The following is a 14,247-nucleotide window of genomic DNA, read 5'->3' as shown; positions in this document are numbered from 1 at the left end:
AACAGTGTACCGTTTCAAACATCCTGATCTTCAGTGACAGACTTGGACAGGGAGAAAGGAAAGACAGGACTGGAGAAAGGATGAAATCAGCTTTACTGTAAGAGGCAACCAGGAGCTAGACCTTAGTATACTCCTGCTTTCTGGAGAGAACCAAAACTGTCCAGTTCCTCCCGGGGTGATTGACAAGGGACAGAAAGGGGAGGGAGCTTCACACACTCAGCTAAAAGTTGTTGGACCCCCTTTCCAGACCCCATCTCAAGAAAAGAGGAGAAGGGAGGGAGGAGTGAACGTGCCCTGAAAAGAAAACAAGAAAAAAAAAGAGCCAAAATTGCAGCTAGCCTTGGGAAAATCTCCACAGATGAGCATTAAGCAGCTCCCATTAGCAGCCTGCACACGTAGAGGCAGGCTAGCACGCTGTTAATATAATGCAGGCGAGGAATGATAGACCTGGGAGAAGAGTGGAAGAGCTAGTTTTGCATAAAACAAAACAAAAAAAACCGAACCATTTCTGATGACTTGAGTTTTTAGGGCTGTTGGGTGAAATGACTTTAGAACACTCAGGCCTTAGGTCACAGGGAAGCCTGCCTGTGGAACATCCGTTTGGACACTGTGGTTGTAAAAATATACATTCAGCTACCTTAAAAACAAGTTATATATACACCATGAAAATAGTTTCTTGTTTCATGACTCTGAGGTTCTATTGGGCCAGAAGAAAAGAAAGAATAGTCTCACAGAGGTATCTGAACTCCAGAGTGGACCGTCTGAGACGACCAGTTTAAAAAAAAAAAGTCCCTGCATCGCCTTCGCTCTGTTTTGCTCTTCTTACTCTTGGGGAAATTTCGGTAGATACTAGGAAAGAGAGAGAAAGGGAAAGAGGAATTGAAAGGTGAAAAATCTAAGAACTGGAGAGAATGCAGGAGGGAAGCAGGAGGGATGAAACCCAGCGGAAGTGTTCACTACACTTATTCTTCAAACTGAATTCTATCACCCCGCTCCTTTCTCGGCCTGCTAGTAAACTGTAGTCTGAAGAGTACTGTAGGTTACTTGGGGCAGATAAAATCAAACTTTGGAGTGAAGCGGAGACAGCGGAAAGCCTGCCTGGATCACCATAGGGGCAGCAGTCGCGGCTGTTAGTCGCCGCTAGCGGAAAATGCAGCGCACACCAGGGAATTTTCCACGTAGAGTCCCTCGCCCTGATTTAGGGTATCCCTGCCCAACGCTTAAACTAAAGTAGATGGGAGGGAAGGGTGGCTTTTATTCCTTGGAGATCCAGGATATCCAGCAAGACTAAAAGGCAAAAGATTCATAGTTCCACCAAGCTGAGCCTCAAATTCTCCCGCTCACTGCAGACGTTTCTTAAAACTCCAGGACTGTGCAAAAATCGAGATTTTTCTCTTGGGTGGGTCTGGCTTCAGGGGCACAACCAAACAAACTCTGCATTATGGATATTTCCTACAACCTAGCTGGGTCGATAAAGGACTCAGTGGACTAGTCAGATAAAGGCAGGAGTGCAGATCTTTGTGTGCCGGCGGCGGAGCAGGGTGCCGAATGGACTGTGGCTCTGCCTGCTTTCTCTATACAAACCGGAGAAAGAGGGCAGATCGTGATTCCCTCTTAAGCCTTTCTTTTAAGGGACTTAAAACCTGGCTGCTCTAGATGAACCCCGGGTAAAAGTGGATCGTCTGTCTCTCCAGAATCTCCCGAGCCCCGACCCGCTTCCCCAGCGCGCTCTCTGCCACTTTCCCGGGAGTTCCTGTACTAACCGAGAAAGTCGGTGCTTTTGTCAACTGCGCATAACAATTACTAAGAAAATATTGTGACGATGTTGTGGGGCGTAAGGGGATATGAGGGAGTGGAGTGGGGGAGTTAGTTTGGACAGCGATTTGCAAAGGAATATTAACTTTGATTCCCCGGGTCACCGCAGGGGTAAAAGGGTTGGCGGTGCACTACACAGTTGTTCCTCTAGGTGGCGGACTTTAGTACCAAACAACCACTAGGCTATGCGTTGACTTCAAATAGGATTAAGCTTCTTGGTGGTTAAAAATAATAGTAGTAATAATATATTGGTGTGGGGCTGTTTTTCCCCTTTGGGGTATTTATTTATTGCAGGGAAAAGTCATTGATTTTCCTAAGCAAACTGTGTTTCTCCTTCGCTTGGTGGAAAATAAAAAACTGTTTGAATAAATAAGTTATTTCTGAACATTTTGTTGTCAAAGTGTTAAATGTTCCCGTCATTTTTATTCAAACACTAACATGATTACAGCCAATTATATATTCACCAGTGTTCTTTATTTTAGAGTAATTGTACTTGTCACTAATAAAACAGAGGCATAATGGATCGCTACTGTTCTGGATTTTCAAGCAATTTTGTGTAATTTGATTGAATTATACATCTTATCTGCTACTTTTTTATTTTTATATTTGGAGATCCTATTTTCTTGAAAATTGCAGCGCTATGCTTGTTTTACTGCTTCTCCGGTAACGTACATTTCGGTAATGCCGAGAAATAGAAAGAATCTCTTTGAAATGTCGGAAATCAGTTGGCTACACACACACACACACACACACACACACACACACACACACACACACTTATTTCAGCAACGGGAAGACTTGAACTCTAAGTATCAAGGGAGTCCGGGCAATGGCTGTGGTTCCCTGACAAGTTCAATGCCAAGGAAACTCCCTATTGCCCCGAAGGTAGTCACCTCCCTGCCTAGATGGAGTCTTTGGGGCTTTATCTCTTTCCGGTAATGATACTGTTGGATGTCTGGGGCTTCAAACATGCCGAGGCAAGCCGACCAAGGATTCTGCTCATATGCAGTATGTATCAAGGGGATGGGAAATATAGAACACAGCTGAAAGATAAACTGTATACACCACTGTAATTACACAACCCTCAAGTGCCCTACCTAACAACTCGTCCTCCACCTCCCCACAATTACAACCATTATGGATTTGGGCTTTCCTTTGGGCTTTAGATATACTTAAAGGACTAGCATCAATTTACATCCCGCTTTACATCTTTACGTTTAAAAAAGAAATGGGTGAAACATTCCCATCTACTCAGTGTCCCTATATTGGAACAAATTAAGGAACGAACCTGACAGCAGCCGGGCAGGACTGTAATCTTATAGGGCCATCTCCGAAACTGTAGGAGCAGAGAATATGCAGCTCTCTTCCCAGGAAATCTTTTCAGCTTCTAGGACACAACTCAAACGCCCCGCTAGGAGCTGCCGCTGTGAGATGGAGCCAAAGACTCTGACAAGTGGCTTGTGTATGACCCAATATTTATCAATAACAACAACAACAAAATCAAGTGAAACCAAGGCTTGGGAGTTTGAACTGCCTACGGAGCCTGGCTGATACACACGGGCGAATAAAGTCTCTGGAGACCAGTTGGCTCCATTTGTCTGCCCTGGGGAGCAATCCCAGGGCAAAATCCAGTGCTAATTGATCTCAACCAGCCGCAAGATCAGCTGTAAATGTTCGAAGGGACAAAGAAAGAGCAGTGTGCTCTAAAGATGCTCTGTGCACTTTTTTTCAAGCAAATAGGGGCGTGTAATCAATAGCATGTACATGAATATAAATAGAGAAAAAGAATTACTTCAATTAATTAGGAAATAATGTTTCATGCACAATTCCAGACCTCCGCAATACCCAGATTCTCTCACTTACGAGTTATTTTGTGATCTGGACCTAAAACTCCCTCTATGAAAACCTTCAGGCCCAGTTTGTGATGGAAGACAGTTAGCAGCATATACTTAGCTTAATTGGGGGCCTTTCTCTCCTCTTTGGGGTATTTATTCTAAGGCCAAAGGGTGGTTTGCTTGGGCAGAAATCCGAGCAAGCAGAGAGCCTGGCCCTGCAGGCGGCCGGCAAGCCTTAAGCGGAGAAAGCGCGGGGGTGAACCTCTCTACCCGCGCTCGGAGACCACGCGGCCGCCATCAGCCAGCCGTACCGCCTGCTCTGGCAAGAACTGGACTTCCTCTGAGTTTCCATTTCCTAGTTGACTCTTCTTTCTTATCTAACAAGTTCACGCTCTGGGAGAAAAGAAAGGAAATGGAAAGAAGGAAGGAAGGGGATAGGAGGAAAGGGGGAGGGAGAAGTGAAAGGAGTGGGGAAGAGGGAGAAGGCAGAAAGAAAAAAGAAAGACAGAAAGAGACAAGGAGTCTCTTTGCTGGGACGGTTTTGTCACAAGCTCAGAGCCAAACTTGCCCGACTGAGCTTTCATCTCAGACACGGCTTTCTCTCTCCTAGTCTTAGGACAAACCCAGAAGGGGGGAACACCAAATTTGGCTAAATAGATCCACTCGGGATTATTCAATATAAAAACGTCCCACCACCTTTGCTGTCAGTTCTGAAAAGGAATTGGGCTCTTTTAGTTCTCATTTGGTCACAGTAGCAGCTTGCTCCTGTGTCCTGCTCCATCTAGCTTACTCCGTCGGATGTCTCCTTCCTGCGTGTGGCTTCTTGAGAAGATCCGGAGAGAAGTGGTGTGTAACTGCTCTCCCCCACTGGGTTCAATACTCCTTAGTTTTTATTGAATATTCGAATTAACTTCAGCACCACGCACCGGTATTTCAGCTCAGAGTTGTGCACTATATCAATACATGCTCACAACCTTTAACTGGTTTCCTCCCCGCGCCACCCCCCCTCCCGCCCCCCGCGTTCACCATGGCAGATGACCTATAAAGCCCAAAAATATTGATCTGTTGGTGCATACTTCCAGTCTGATGTGCAAAAACCAGACATCTAAACTGAAAGTTGCCTTTTCAGAAGGGGAGGGGGACCTGGAGATGAAACCTAAAAGCAAGGCCTCTCTCCGGCTGGATTGCACTTGGCAGGCGTGGACGACAAAGGAACTCAGGGTGAGCGCGCAGGGAGGAGAGGAGAGCAGAGGCGTGCTGACTGGCAAGTCCGTCGGCGAAGCTCAGCCGCCAGGAACCTCGGCCCCACAGCCATTGTTGCCCCAAGAGGGTGGGCAGACTGGACCTTTGGCAAATACTCGTGCCACAGGTTTGGTTCTGCTTTGGGTTGGGTAGGGTGGGGCTTGGGGAGGACCTAGAAGATTCAGCACTAGAGAGCGAAGAGGCAGGTGGGTATGAATTGTGCGCATTGGTTCGTCCTGGAAGTTTTTGTGTTTTGCTTGGTTGGATTTTTGTTTGTGTTTGTTTTGTTTGGGGGGGGGCATAGTTTTAATCTTTGGTAAGGAAGCACACATTTTATCGGTACACAGGTTGCTTGCTTTCTCTACTGGACTAAGGGAGGTTTGGGGACTGGGGTTCTCCGAGTGCCCTCAAGCAAGCACTTTTCCCTCTCCTTATTCCTCTTCAGACTTGGAATGCGCATGAGTTGCTCTCTGTATTATATCCATCCATCTCACATACAACCCTCGGCTGCTGTACGCATTCTGTGTGCGGTTAACTGTCAAGGGATGACCGCTTCCAGGCTGACCATCTAATAGTTGGACACTGTTTTTTTTTATTTTTGTTTTTTCAGTTTTCTCTCATAACTGGACTTTGGGGGCCCTTCTGGAGGGGTGCTTCAGAACATAGGGGATTTGTTGTTTGTGTTCTCAGGAAGGTGATTCAGGATCCCACTGAAAGTCACACTGATGCTCTGAAATGCTAAGATCAGTGATGGTACAGTTAGGGTCTCCGGGCCAGAGGAGCTCTGCACTTTTCCAGACTGCAAGCTTTTGTTTCACAGTGTATGTGTTTACAAAACCGTTTTCTTTCTTTTCCTTTCAAGATGCATTGACGGACAAACCAGGGAAGACAGCTTAGTCATACATGCTGGATTTTGTAAGTCTATTTGCTTCCTCTTCAGAAAGACTGGGATGGGGTCCGGAGAACTCGGAAGCCAAGCCTTGTCTTCCATTTCCAGTTCTGGGACCCTACTTCCACTCTTTCTTCTCTCTCCAGTCTTTCCTGTCCTCTTGGGGGAAGTAGACTGTTTTGATTCCTTGGGCAGCTAGGGGAAAATCCAGGCCCTTTCAGGGCTGGCTTGCCCAGGTGGTGTGTGGCTTGCCCAATTGGATCTGCTTTTTAAGTGGAGCAAAGCCTCCCTGCCTACTTATCAGGGGCTCGACTTCTTAAACTATCCACTCTCAAAAAGTCCCAAGCTGCTGGAAAATAACAGAAAACACATAAAAGGTCAGCAGGCCTTCCAATTCACCGGAAATGTTCGGGTATTCTACAGAGAAGTTGTTGAGAGAAACTCAAGGGGTCTTGGCTCTTGGATGATGACATTATGCTGTGAGTCTCTCTGGGGTTGTTGGGACCAGGAGTTTTGGGATGCCAGTAGATCTTACTTCACTACACATGGGGGACACATGGCTATATCAAAGAGATGTGCCCAGAGACCACCGCGGTTTTCCAAGAAAGACCACTTCCTCTTCTTCCTCCTTTGAACTTTCTGGTTTCTGAAGTGGTTCCCTAGCTTATAGAAGTTAAACATTTCGACTCTCAAATATGAGGCTCTCCCATAGATATTTTTTTCTCAAGGTTCTCAAGCAAAATTGCCAGTGCCACAATGTTATGATGGAAGGATGCTGGAATGACAGGCCTAGTAGACGCTTGTCTTAATCATCGGCTTCTTAATTTAGTTTTAGAGCTGTGTGTGTGTGTGTGTGTGTGTGTGTGTGTGTGTGTACCCACTCCCTGCACATATGCGCGCCCTCGAGGACATTAAGGGTGCGCGCGTGAGCCTGCTGAGAGCAGCCTCTGACAACCTGCAGCTCCCTAATGAGTGACGAGGCAGGGCTGCTGAGGAAAAGTAACACTTCCCTGGTGTGAAGACCTCTTACTGAGAAGTTTAGTTCACTACAGTTCTCGCAAACCTAATCGTATAACCTGTAACCAAAACCCACAGAACAAGGCTACAACACGCTAAAGAGTAACTTCTAATCACTGAATGTTAGCACCATTACCTGCTGTTAGGAAGCGATTACAGGCAAGTTGGCTCTAGGGAGGGCAGACTTCATTTGTTACAGAATCTCTTCAAAATACCTGGACGGCTCAGCATGGGATCTGCTGACTCCCACGTGTCAAGGGGTCACAAACGGTCCTGTGCATTTGTAAGAAGAGAACTTTAGCTAGAGTTAGTCCCTGCTCCCGAGGGAAAGGTGGAAATAGATAAATATGGCCCACCCTTGTTACTAGAAGGTAAGGAAGGCCCAAAAGCAAAGACTAGTACCCAAGGAAGACAACATAGCATCCACTCTCATAAATGAAAGGAAAAGGAGCTGCTGCGTCCTGCTCAGATGAAGTACACTGTGGAGTCTTGGAGCTAATATAAAATCTATAAGAAATAATGTACTTCATTCCACAAGAACCTCTTCCATTGGAATTGTTCACTATACAATTCTTGTCCTCCTTTGGGGCTGGGTGGGTGGGTGGTGGATGAGAGCTGAGGCCTACAAGTTCACCACTATGTAAACCAACAAATCACATATTTACTCCGATATGCTGTTATGCCCACTACTTCACCAACACTACACATTTGCAGATTTATAAGGGTGAGGTTAAATTGATTAGGAGGGAAACTTGTACTGATGGGGGAATTTGTTTCCGGTCTGAGACCACTGGCTGCCTGCCCTCTGTCTTCTGAAGGTAATCACAGAGGCTGAAAACAGGGCTTTATGTGCTGAGGGAAGAGGCCCATGGTGGACGTGGGCAGGACTTCAAATCCAATTTGCACCCAAATTGGTTGGTAGGATATACAAAGCCCCATCCAGAGACTTTCAACTTCACAATACTTTGTCCAGAAGCCCCTTCCCCTTCTGTTTCAGCTAGCAGCTCATCTAAAAAGAAACCATTGCTGATACAAATATAAGTCGCTGAGTAAACAGTGCATGTTTTGTTGAAGAAGGCTGATACACATATGTGTGTGCATTCTGATATATATATTCCCATCTCATCATAAAGAGCAATTAAAATTATTCAAAGGGATTCAAGCTTGCTTTTTCGGAAACTGCAAATAATCTTTGCATCAGGAAACTAGTTTTAATATCATACCAAACTGTGTTCTATTTTTTTTTACTGTAATACATCCTGTTCTGAGAGACTTGCATTCATGCAACCTTAATATAACACAGCGCATCCTTAATTTGCATGCAAAAAACACTTTTCAGGCCACTATATGCCTTGACATATAAAATCAGATTATTGCAGCTCTCACTTTTCAAGCCTCGGTTTTTTGCTTTTTGAAAGTAAACAGAAGGAAACCTTACTTCCCCTGCTAATTTCTTCTGCAGGATAACAGAACAATGCACACTTAGCTTTAACCTAAAAAGCACCTCCAAACATTAAAAATTCATCAGTCAGGGCTGGTGTTGTATTCAAGGAACACTCCTCCAGTTCACTGCTGAGCTCAGATTGGAATAAAATGTCCAATGTTAACAAACAATACCCACGTTTGGCACTTTGTGTATTAAATTGATCAAACAGATTTTAGGAGACACAATGCACAATTTGTACAGACCTGATTGAGTTAATATAATATCAGCAAATTTTACATCGAAATGATTCTGTTTCTTTTCTTTGTGTTTAAAACCAGCACAGATTACAAATTTTAATGATCTGAAAATGTTTGGTATACAAAATCATGCTTATTTCAGTATTAGCAAAAACACAAGAAATTCTTCAACACAAACACCCAGCTGTGTCTATTTTAAAAGCAGTTCAATGACAGCTTGCACTTATGAGCATGCAATCAGCTAATTTCGCTGTTTTTTTCTTCTGTGTTAATCAACACTTTCCTTCCTGCATATCAGAGTACAAATAGTATAGTTACTCCACATCAGTAAATGTTTACGTAACCTGTCCTTTCCCAAGAATCCGGTTACACCGAATCATTTCACGCTAGACCGACTACGAAAACGTACCGGGCCGTCCACCTCAGAGGGAGCCCCGTGAGCCATTATAAGCGGTGGTGAGAAGGGGGGTTGGGGGGATGGGGAGGAGTAGGTGGAGGAGTGGAGGGGAGAGGAAAGGAGGGAGGGAGAAGGGGTGGGTTAGTGAAAAGGGAAGAAGGAAGAGGGGAGGAGGAAGGAAAGCAAGCCAGTTGAGGAACTACTCTGAAGAATAGGCCTGAGGAGGAGAAAGAGTGGAAAGGGAAATGAACCGGACGTCTCAGCCTCACGGATCTCTCTAGCTGGGCTGGCAAAGGCCGCCTCCTCGCCAGGCTCTGTGAGAAACTCCAAGCTTAGTCATCAACCCTAAGCTTAGAAATCAACCGTTGGTGCCGATGTGGCTTGCAAAGTTGATTGCTAGAACTCTGGAATTGTTTTTTTTTTTTATGTATACCTTGTTTTAAAGTAAGCGGATATGTAGAAATAGATCCAACCAGTGGAAGGATATTCGGGGACAAATATTCAATGATCCCTCACAGTATTCCTAACAGATACACTAAAAATCGCTATTTATAATTGTGTATATATTTTTCTCTCCAAAGTTTATCTTTCCTTCCTTTCCCTCTTCCCGCGCCCCATTTCAAAGTTGGGGATGGGAACAGTGGAATCATTCCCTATTATTCTGAGTATTCATTTATTACGTTTTTATGCTAGATGTTAACGTCAAACATAGGCCCTGTTGGTTTTATTTTTCTTCCTTCCGTTTTTTAAAAACATCAGGTCTGCCAGATCATTTAGCTAAGAGCTCATCAAAGTGAAGAATGCTCGCATGGCTAGAGTATTTTACCTTAAAGAGGAGGGGGAAAGTACTCGTGATCTATGTGTCTCCACCTCCCTCTTCTCTTAGGCTACGTCCTTCTTACAACGTGGCGTGCTTCGAGCCCTGAGGGCTGAGACGCTTCTGGTCTGCCTGCTCCGCTCTAAATTCCAGTCCCTGGGAAATGCTGGGCCTTAGCCCTGGCCTCAGCCAAGGGATCCTTTCAAAGCCCTCGAATCACAAGCTATCCACTCATTTCAACCTCCCCACCACACCATCCCTAAACTCCAGAAGACGGGACTGTCAAATCCACGTTTCCCAGGCTCCTGGGAGCGTTCCTGCAGCATCCAGGAAGGGCAAGAGCTGCTTTCAACATAATGATGCTTCAAGATTGAGGTTTTAAAGAAAGAAAGCATTTGTGAAATGGGGGTAAAGGAGCAAACATAGGATTTCTTTTTTTAAAGGAAGTAGCCTCCCACTCCTATATTTTCTTCAATGTCAAGCGAAATGAAAATATTTCCAGGGTGATCGATCGCGGCGGCTACCGGCTTCCAATACTGCCTAGAAGCTGAAGAGGAGGTGGAGTGCCGAGGAGAAACCGCCACACGGTCACCAGCGCGTGAGCGCGGATCCTGGCGTGGAGAGAGACATACGGAGCGCGCACGTGTTACCTGCTTTATTTCGGGACTGTTTGGTACTGTGTTCGCGCTGGGCAGCTCTCCGCCCGGAAGGCCGCCCCCGCACGCCGCCCTCAGCCCCACTTCGCGGCCGAGCTCGCCGAGGGCCTCAGAAACCAGTAAGTACCGGCCTGGCCGCGGCCGCCCCCGCCCCAGATCCCAGGCTAGGCTCCCCCGAAACCCGGCTCTCCCGGGACGCTAGCCCGTGGGCTCCAAGGGCGCTCCCAGGGCTACAGCGTTTCTAAGGTTCACGCCCTCTCCCGCACCCTCACAGCTCGCCCCTCCGCCGCGCCCCCGCTCTTAGAGACAAAATTGGATACAAACTTTAATCAGTAAGGATAAATATTGACGCGCAAAGGAAAATAATCCCATACAGGGAGGAGGCCGCACGCAAGCGGCCGGGGCCCGGGTCGCACGCCCCGCGCTAATCCTGGCCGGGTGGGCGAGCTCCCGCCGATCCCCGCGCGGCTCCGGGGCCCCGGCCCCGCCACCCGGAGGGGGCAGGCGCAGGGGGCGGGTCAGGGGCGGGGCGGGGGTGGGCGGGCCCTGGACCGCCGATTGGTCGACGGCCAGCCAGACGCTCCCGCACGCCGCCGGTTCTGATTGGTGCAGCGGTAGGAAAGGTTAAACCAAAAATTTTTTTACAGCCCTAGTGTGCGCCTGTAGCTCGGAAAATTAATTGTGGCTATAGCCGCCTCGATCGCTGTCTCCCAGCCTCGCCGCGGCCGCTCCGGGACGCGCCCGCCCGCCGCCCGGCTCTCCCCCCCTTCGGGCTGCCGCTGCTGCTGCTGTGACTGCTGCGGCGCGAGGAGGAGGAGGAGGCAGCGGGGGAGGGGGAGGCCGGGCGCGGAACGGAGCGGGGCGCTGCACCCCGGGCGGCGGGTTGCTTCTGCCTCTTGCTTTTTTTCTTCTCTCTCTCTCTCTCTCTCTCTCTCTCTCTCTCTCTCTCTCTCTCTCTCTTTCTCTCTCTCTCTCTCTTTCCACTCTCTCTCGCTTTCTCTAATTCTTGAGGGGTGGTTGCAGCTTTTGCTACATGCCTTGCCAGCGCCGGAGTCTGCGGTCCAACTGCGCTGCTGCCGGAGCGCTCAGTGCCGCCGCCGCCGCCGCCGCCGCCCGCTCCCCCCGCGCCCCGCTTCGAACCCACCGGCCGCCCGCCGCGCCGCTACCCGGCTACTGCGCCGCCGCCGCCGCCCCCCGACGCCTGGGTGATGCTGGACATGGGAGATAGGAAAGAGGTGAAAATGATTCCCAAGTCCTCGTTCAGCATCAACAGCCTGGTCCCCGAGGCCGTCCAGAACGACAACCACCACGCGAGCCACGGCCACCACAACAGCCACCACCCCCAGCATCACCATCATCATCATCACCACCACCACCCGCCGCCGCCCGCGCCCCAGCCGCCGCCGCCGCCCCAGCAGCAGCAGCAGCCACCCCCGGCCCCGCAGCCCCCGCAGGCACGAGGCGCCCCGGCAGCCGACGACGACAAGGGCCCACAGCCGCTTCTGCTCCCGCCGCCCGCCGCCCTGGACGGGGCCAAGGCCGACGCTCTGGGAGCCAAAGGCGAACCGGGCGGTGGGCCGGCCGAGCTGGCGCCCGTCGGACCGGACGAGAAGGAGAAGGGCGCGGGTGCCGGGGGGGAGGAGAAGAAGGGGGCGGGCGAGGGCGGCAAGGACGGGGAGGGGGGCAAGGAGGGCGACAAGAAGAACGGCAAGTACGAGAAGCCGCCGTTCAGCTACAACGCGCTCATCATGATGGCCATCAGGCAGAGCCCGGAGAAGCGCCTGACGCTCAACGGCATCTACGAGTTCATCATGAAGAACTTCCCCTACTACCGCGAGAACAAGCAGGGCTGGCAGAACTCCATCCGCCACAACCTGTCCCTCAACAAGTGCTTCGTGAAGGTACCCCGCCACTACGACGACCCGGGCAAGGGCAACTACTGGATGCTGGACCCGTCCAGCGACGACGTGTTCATCGGCGGCACGACCGGCAAGCTGCGACGCCGCTCCACCACGTCTCGGGCCAAGCTGGCCTTCAAGCGCGGGGCGCGCCTCACCTCCACCGGCCTCACCTTCATGGACCGCGCCGGCTCCCTCTACTGGCCCATGTCGCCCTTCTTGTCCCTGCACCACCCCCGCGCCAGCAGCACTTTGAGTTACAACGGCACCACGTCGGCCTACCCCAGCCACCCCATGCCCTACAGCTCCGTGTTGACTCAGAACTCGCTGGGCAACAACCACTCCTTCTCGACCGCCAACGGGCTGAGCGTGGACCGGCTGGTCAACGGGGAGATCCCGTACGCCACACACCACCTCACGGCCGCCGCCCTCGCCGCCTCCGTGCCCTGCGGCCTGTCGGTGCCCTGCTCCGGGACCTACTCCCTCAACCCCTGCTCCGTCAACCTGCTCGCGGGCCAGACAAGTTACTTTTTCCCCCACGTCCCGCACCCGTCAATGACTTCGCAGACCAGCACGTCCATGAGCGCCCGGGCCGCGTCCTCCTCTACGTCGCCGCAGGCCCCCTCGACCCTGCCCTGTGAGTCCTTAAGACCCTCTTTGCCAAGTTTTACGACAGGACTGTCCGGGGGACTGTCTGATTATTTCACACATCAAAATCAGGGGTCTTCTTCCAACCCTTTAATACATTAACATCCCGGGGACCAGACTGTAAGTGAACGTTTTACACACATTTGCATTGTAAATGATAATTAAAAAAATAAGTCCAGGTATTTTTTATTAAGCCCTCCCCCCATTTCTGTACGTTTGTTCAGTCTTTAGGATTGTTTACTATTCTAACAAGGTGTGGAGTGTCAGCGAGGTGCAATGTGGGAGAATACATTGTAGAATATAAGGTTTGGACGTCAAATTATAGTAGAATGTGTATCTAAATAGTGACTGCTTTGCCATTTCATTCAAACCTGACAAGCCTATCTCAAAGGGCTGCCAGATTTCCATGTGTGCAGTATTATAAGTTGTCATGGAGTTATCTGGTGGACGCAGGCCTTGAGAACAACCTAAATTATGGAGAGAGTTTAAAAATGTTACACTGTAATTTGTATTTAAGAATTTGTAGTAAAGGTGCCCAAGAAATTATATTGGCCATTTATTGTTTTGTCCTTTTCTTTAAAGAACTGTTTTTACCTTTTGTTTACTTTTAGACCAAAGATTGGATTCTAGCAAATGCACTTGGTATACTAAGTATTAAAACAAACAAACAAGCGAAAAAGGAAAGTTGTTTAGTTGGCAACACTGCCCATTCAATTGAATCGGAAGGGGACAAATTTAAGGATTGCCTTCAGTTTGTGTTGTGTATATTTCGATGTATGTGGTCACTAACAGGTCACTTTTATTTTTTCTAAATGTAGTGAAATGTTAATACCTATTGTACTTATAGGTAAACCTTGCAAATATGTAACCTGTGTTGCGCAAATGCCGCATCAATTTGAGTGATTGTTAATGTTGTCTTAAAATTTCTTGATTGTGATACTGTGGTCATATGCCCGTGTTTGTCACTTACAAAAATGTTTACTATGAACACACAGAAATAAAAATAGGCTAAATTCATATATATCTTGATATTTTTGTCTCTTTTATTAAGTAGAGCTAATTTGCAAAAATACCATTTGATTTATAGAGAATTCGAAGGCTTTTTTTTTTTAGCCAAGTTGGAGTTTAAAATGCTCCTTTAATTTCAACTGAGATGAAAACTGAGAATAGTATCCTTTTTCCCTTTGTGAACAGATTTTGCCAGGAGCAGGCTACTTTATAAATACTAGCTTTAAATGAAACATAGGCTTTTCAGCTGATATCTTTGTTTTTGTAGATATACAGCAAAAAAGATATTCAATTTTATGTGCATAGCTGTTTATTCTGTGCTTATATTAAATTCAGTTGATA

General features: G+C 48.3%; 1 protein-coding gene across 8 annotated transcripts; it reads left to right on the top strand.

The window, feature by feature from the left end:
* The first annotated feature begins 4,734 nt into the window (after positions 1–4,734).
* Foxg1 (forkhead box G1) lies at positions 4,735–13,914 on the top strand. Of its 8 annotated transcripts, none has more exons than XM_085697684.1 (5): positions 4,735–4,871; positions 5,755–5,807; positions 8,841–8,937; positions 10,198–10,470; positions 11,375–13,914. In XM_085697684.1, the coding sequence occupies exon 5, from the start codon at positions 11,560–11,562 to the stop codon at positions 12,997–12,999; it is 1,440 nt and encodes a 479-aa protein (XP_085553810.1). In that variant the 5' UTR covers positions 4,735–4,871; positions 5,755–5,807; positions 8,841–8,937; positions 10,198–10,470; positions 11,375–11,559; the 3' UTR covers positions 13,000–13,914. The 8 variants fall into 8 exon arrangements, with proteins under 8 accessions (XP_085553810.1, XP_085553805.1, XP_085553813.1 ...); XM_085697679.1 differs by having other exon boundaries at positions 9,765–10,470; XM_085697680.1 differs by lacking the exon at positions 4,735–4,871 and adding an exon at positions 4,903–5,098 and having other exon boundaries at positions 9,765–10,470.
* The last annotated feature ends 333 nt before the right edge of the window (positions 13,915–14,247 follow it).

This window comes from Myodes glareolus, chromosome 11, assembly GCF_982192425.1.
Source record: "Myodes glareolus chromosome 11, mMyoGla1.1, whole genome shotgun sequence".
In the NCBI taxonomy this organism is placed as follows: Eukaryota; Metazoa; Chordata; class Mammalia; order Rodentia; family Cricetidae; genus Myodes; species Myodes glareolus.
The sequence above is the reverse complement of the archived record's forward strand: the minus strand, read 5'-3'. Positions and strand labels throughout refer to the sequence as shown.

Excerpts from the sequence above, each read along its gene's own strand:
- Foxg1 (XM_085697687.1), top strand. The coding sequence starts at position 11,560 with ATGCTGGACATGGGAGATAGGAAAGAGGTGAAAATGATTCCCAAGTCC.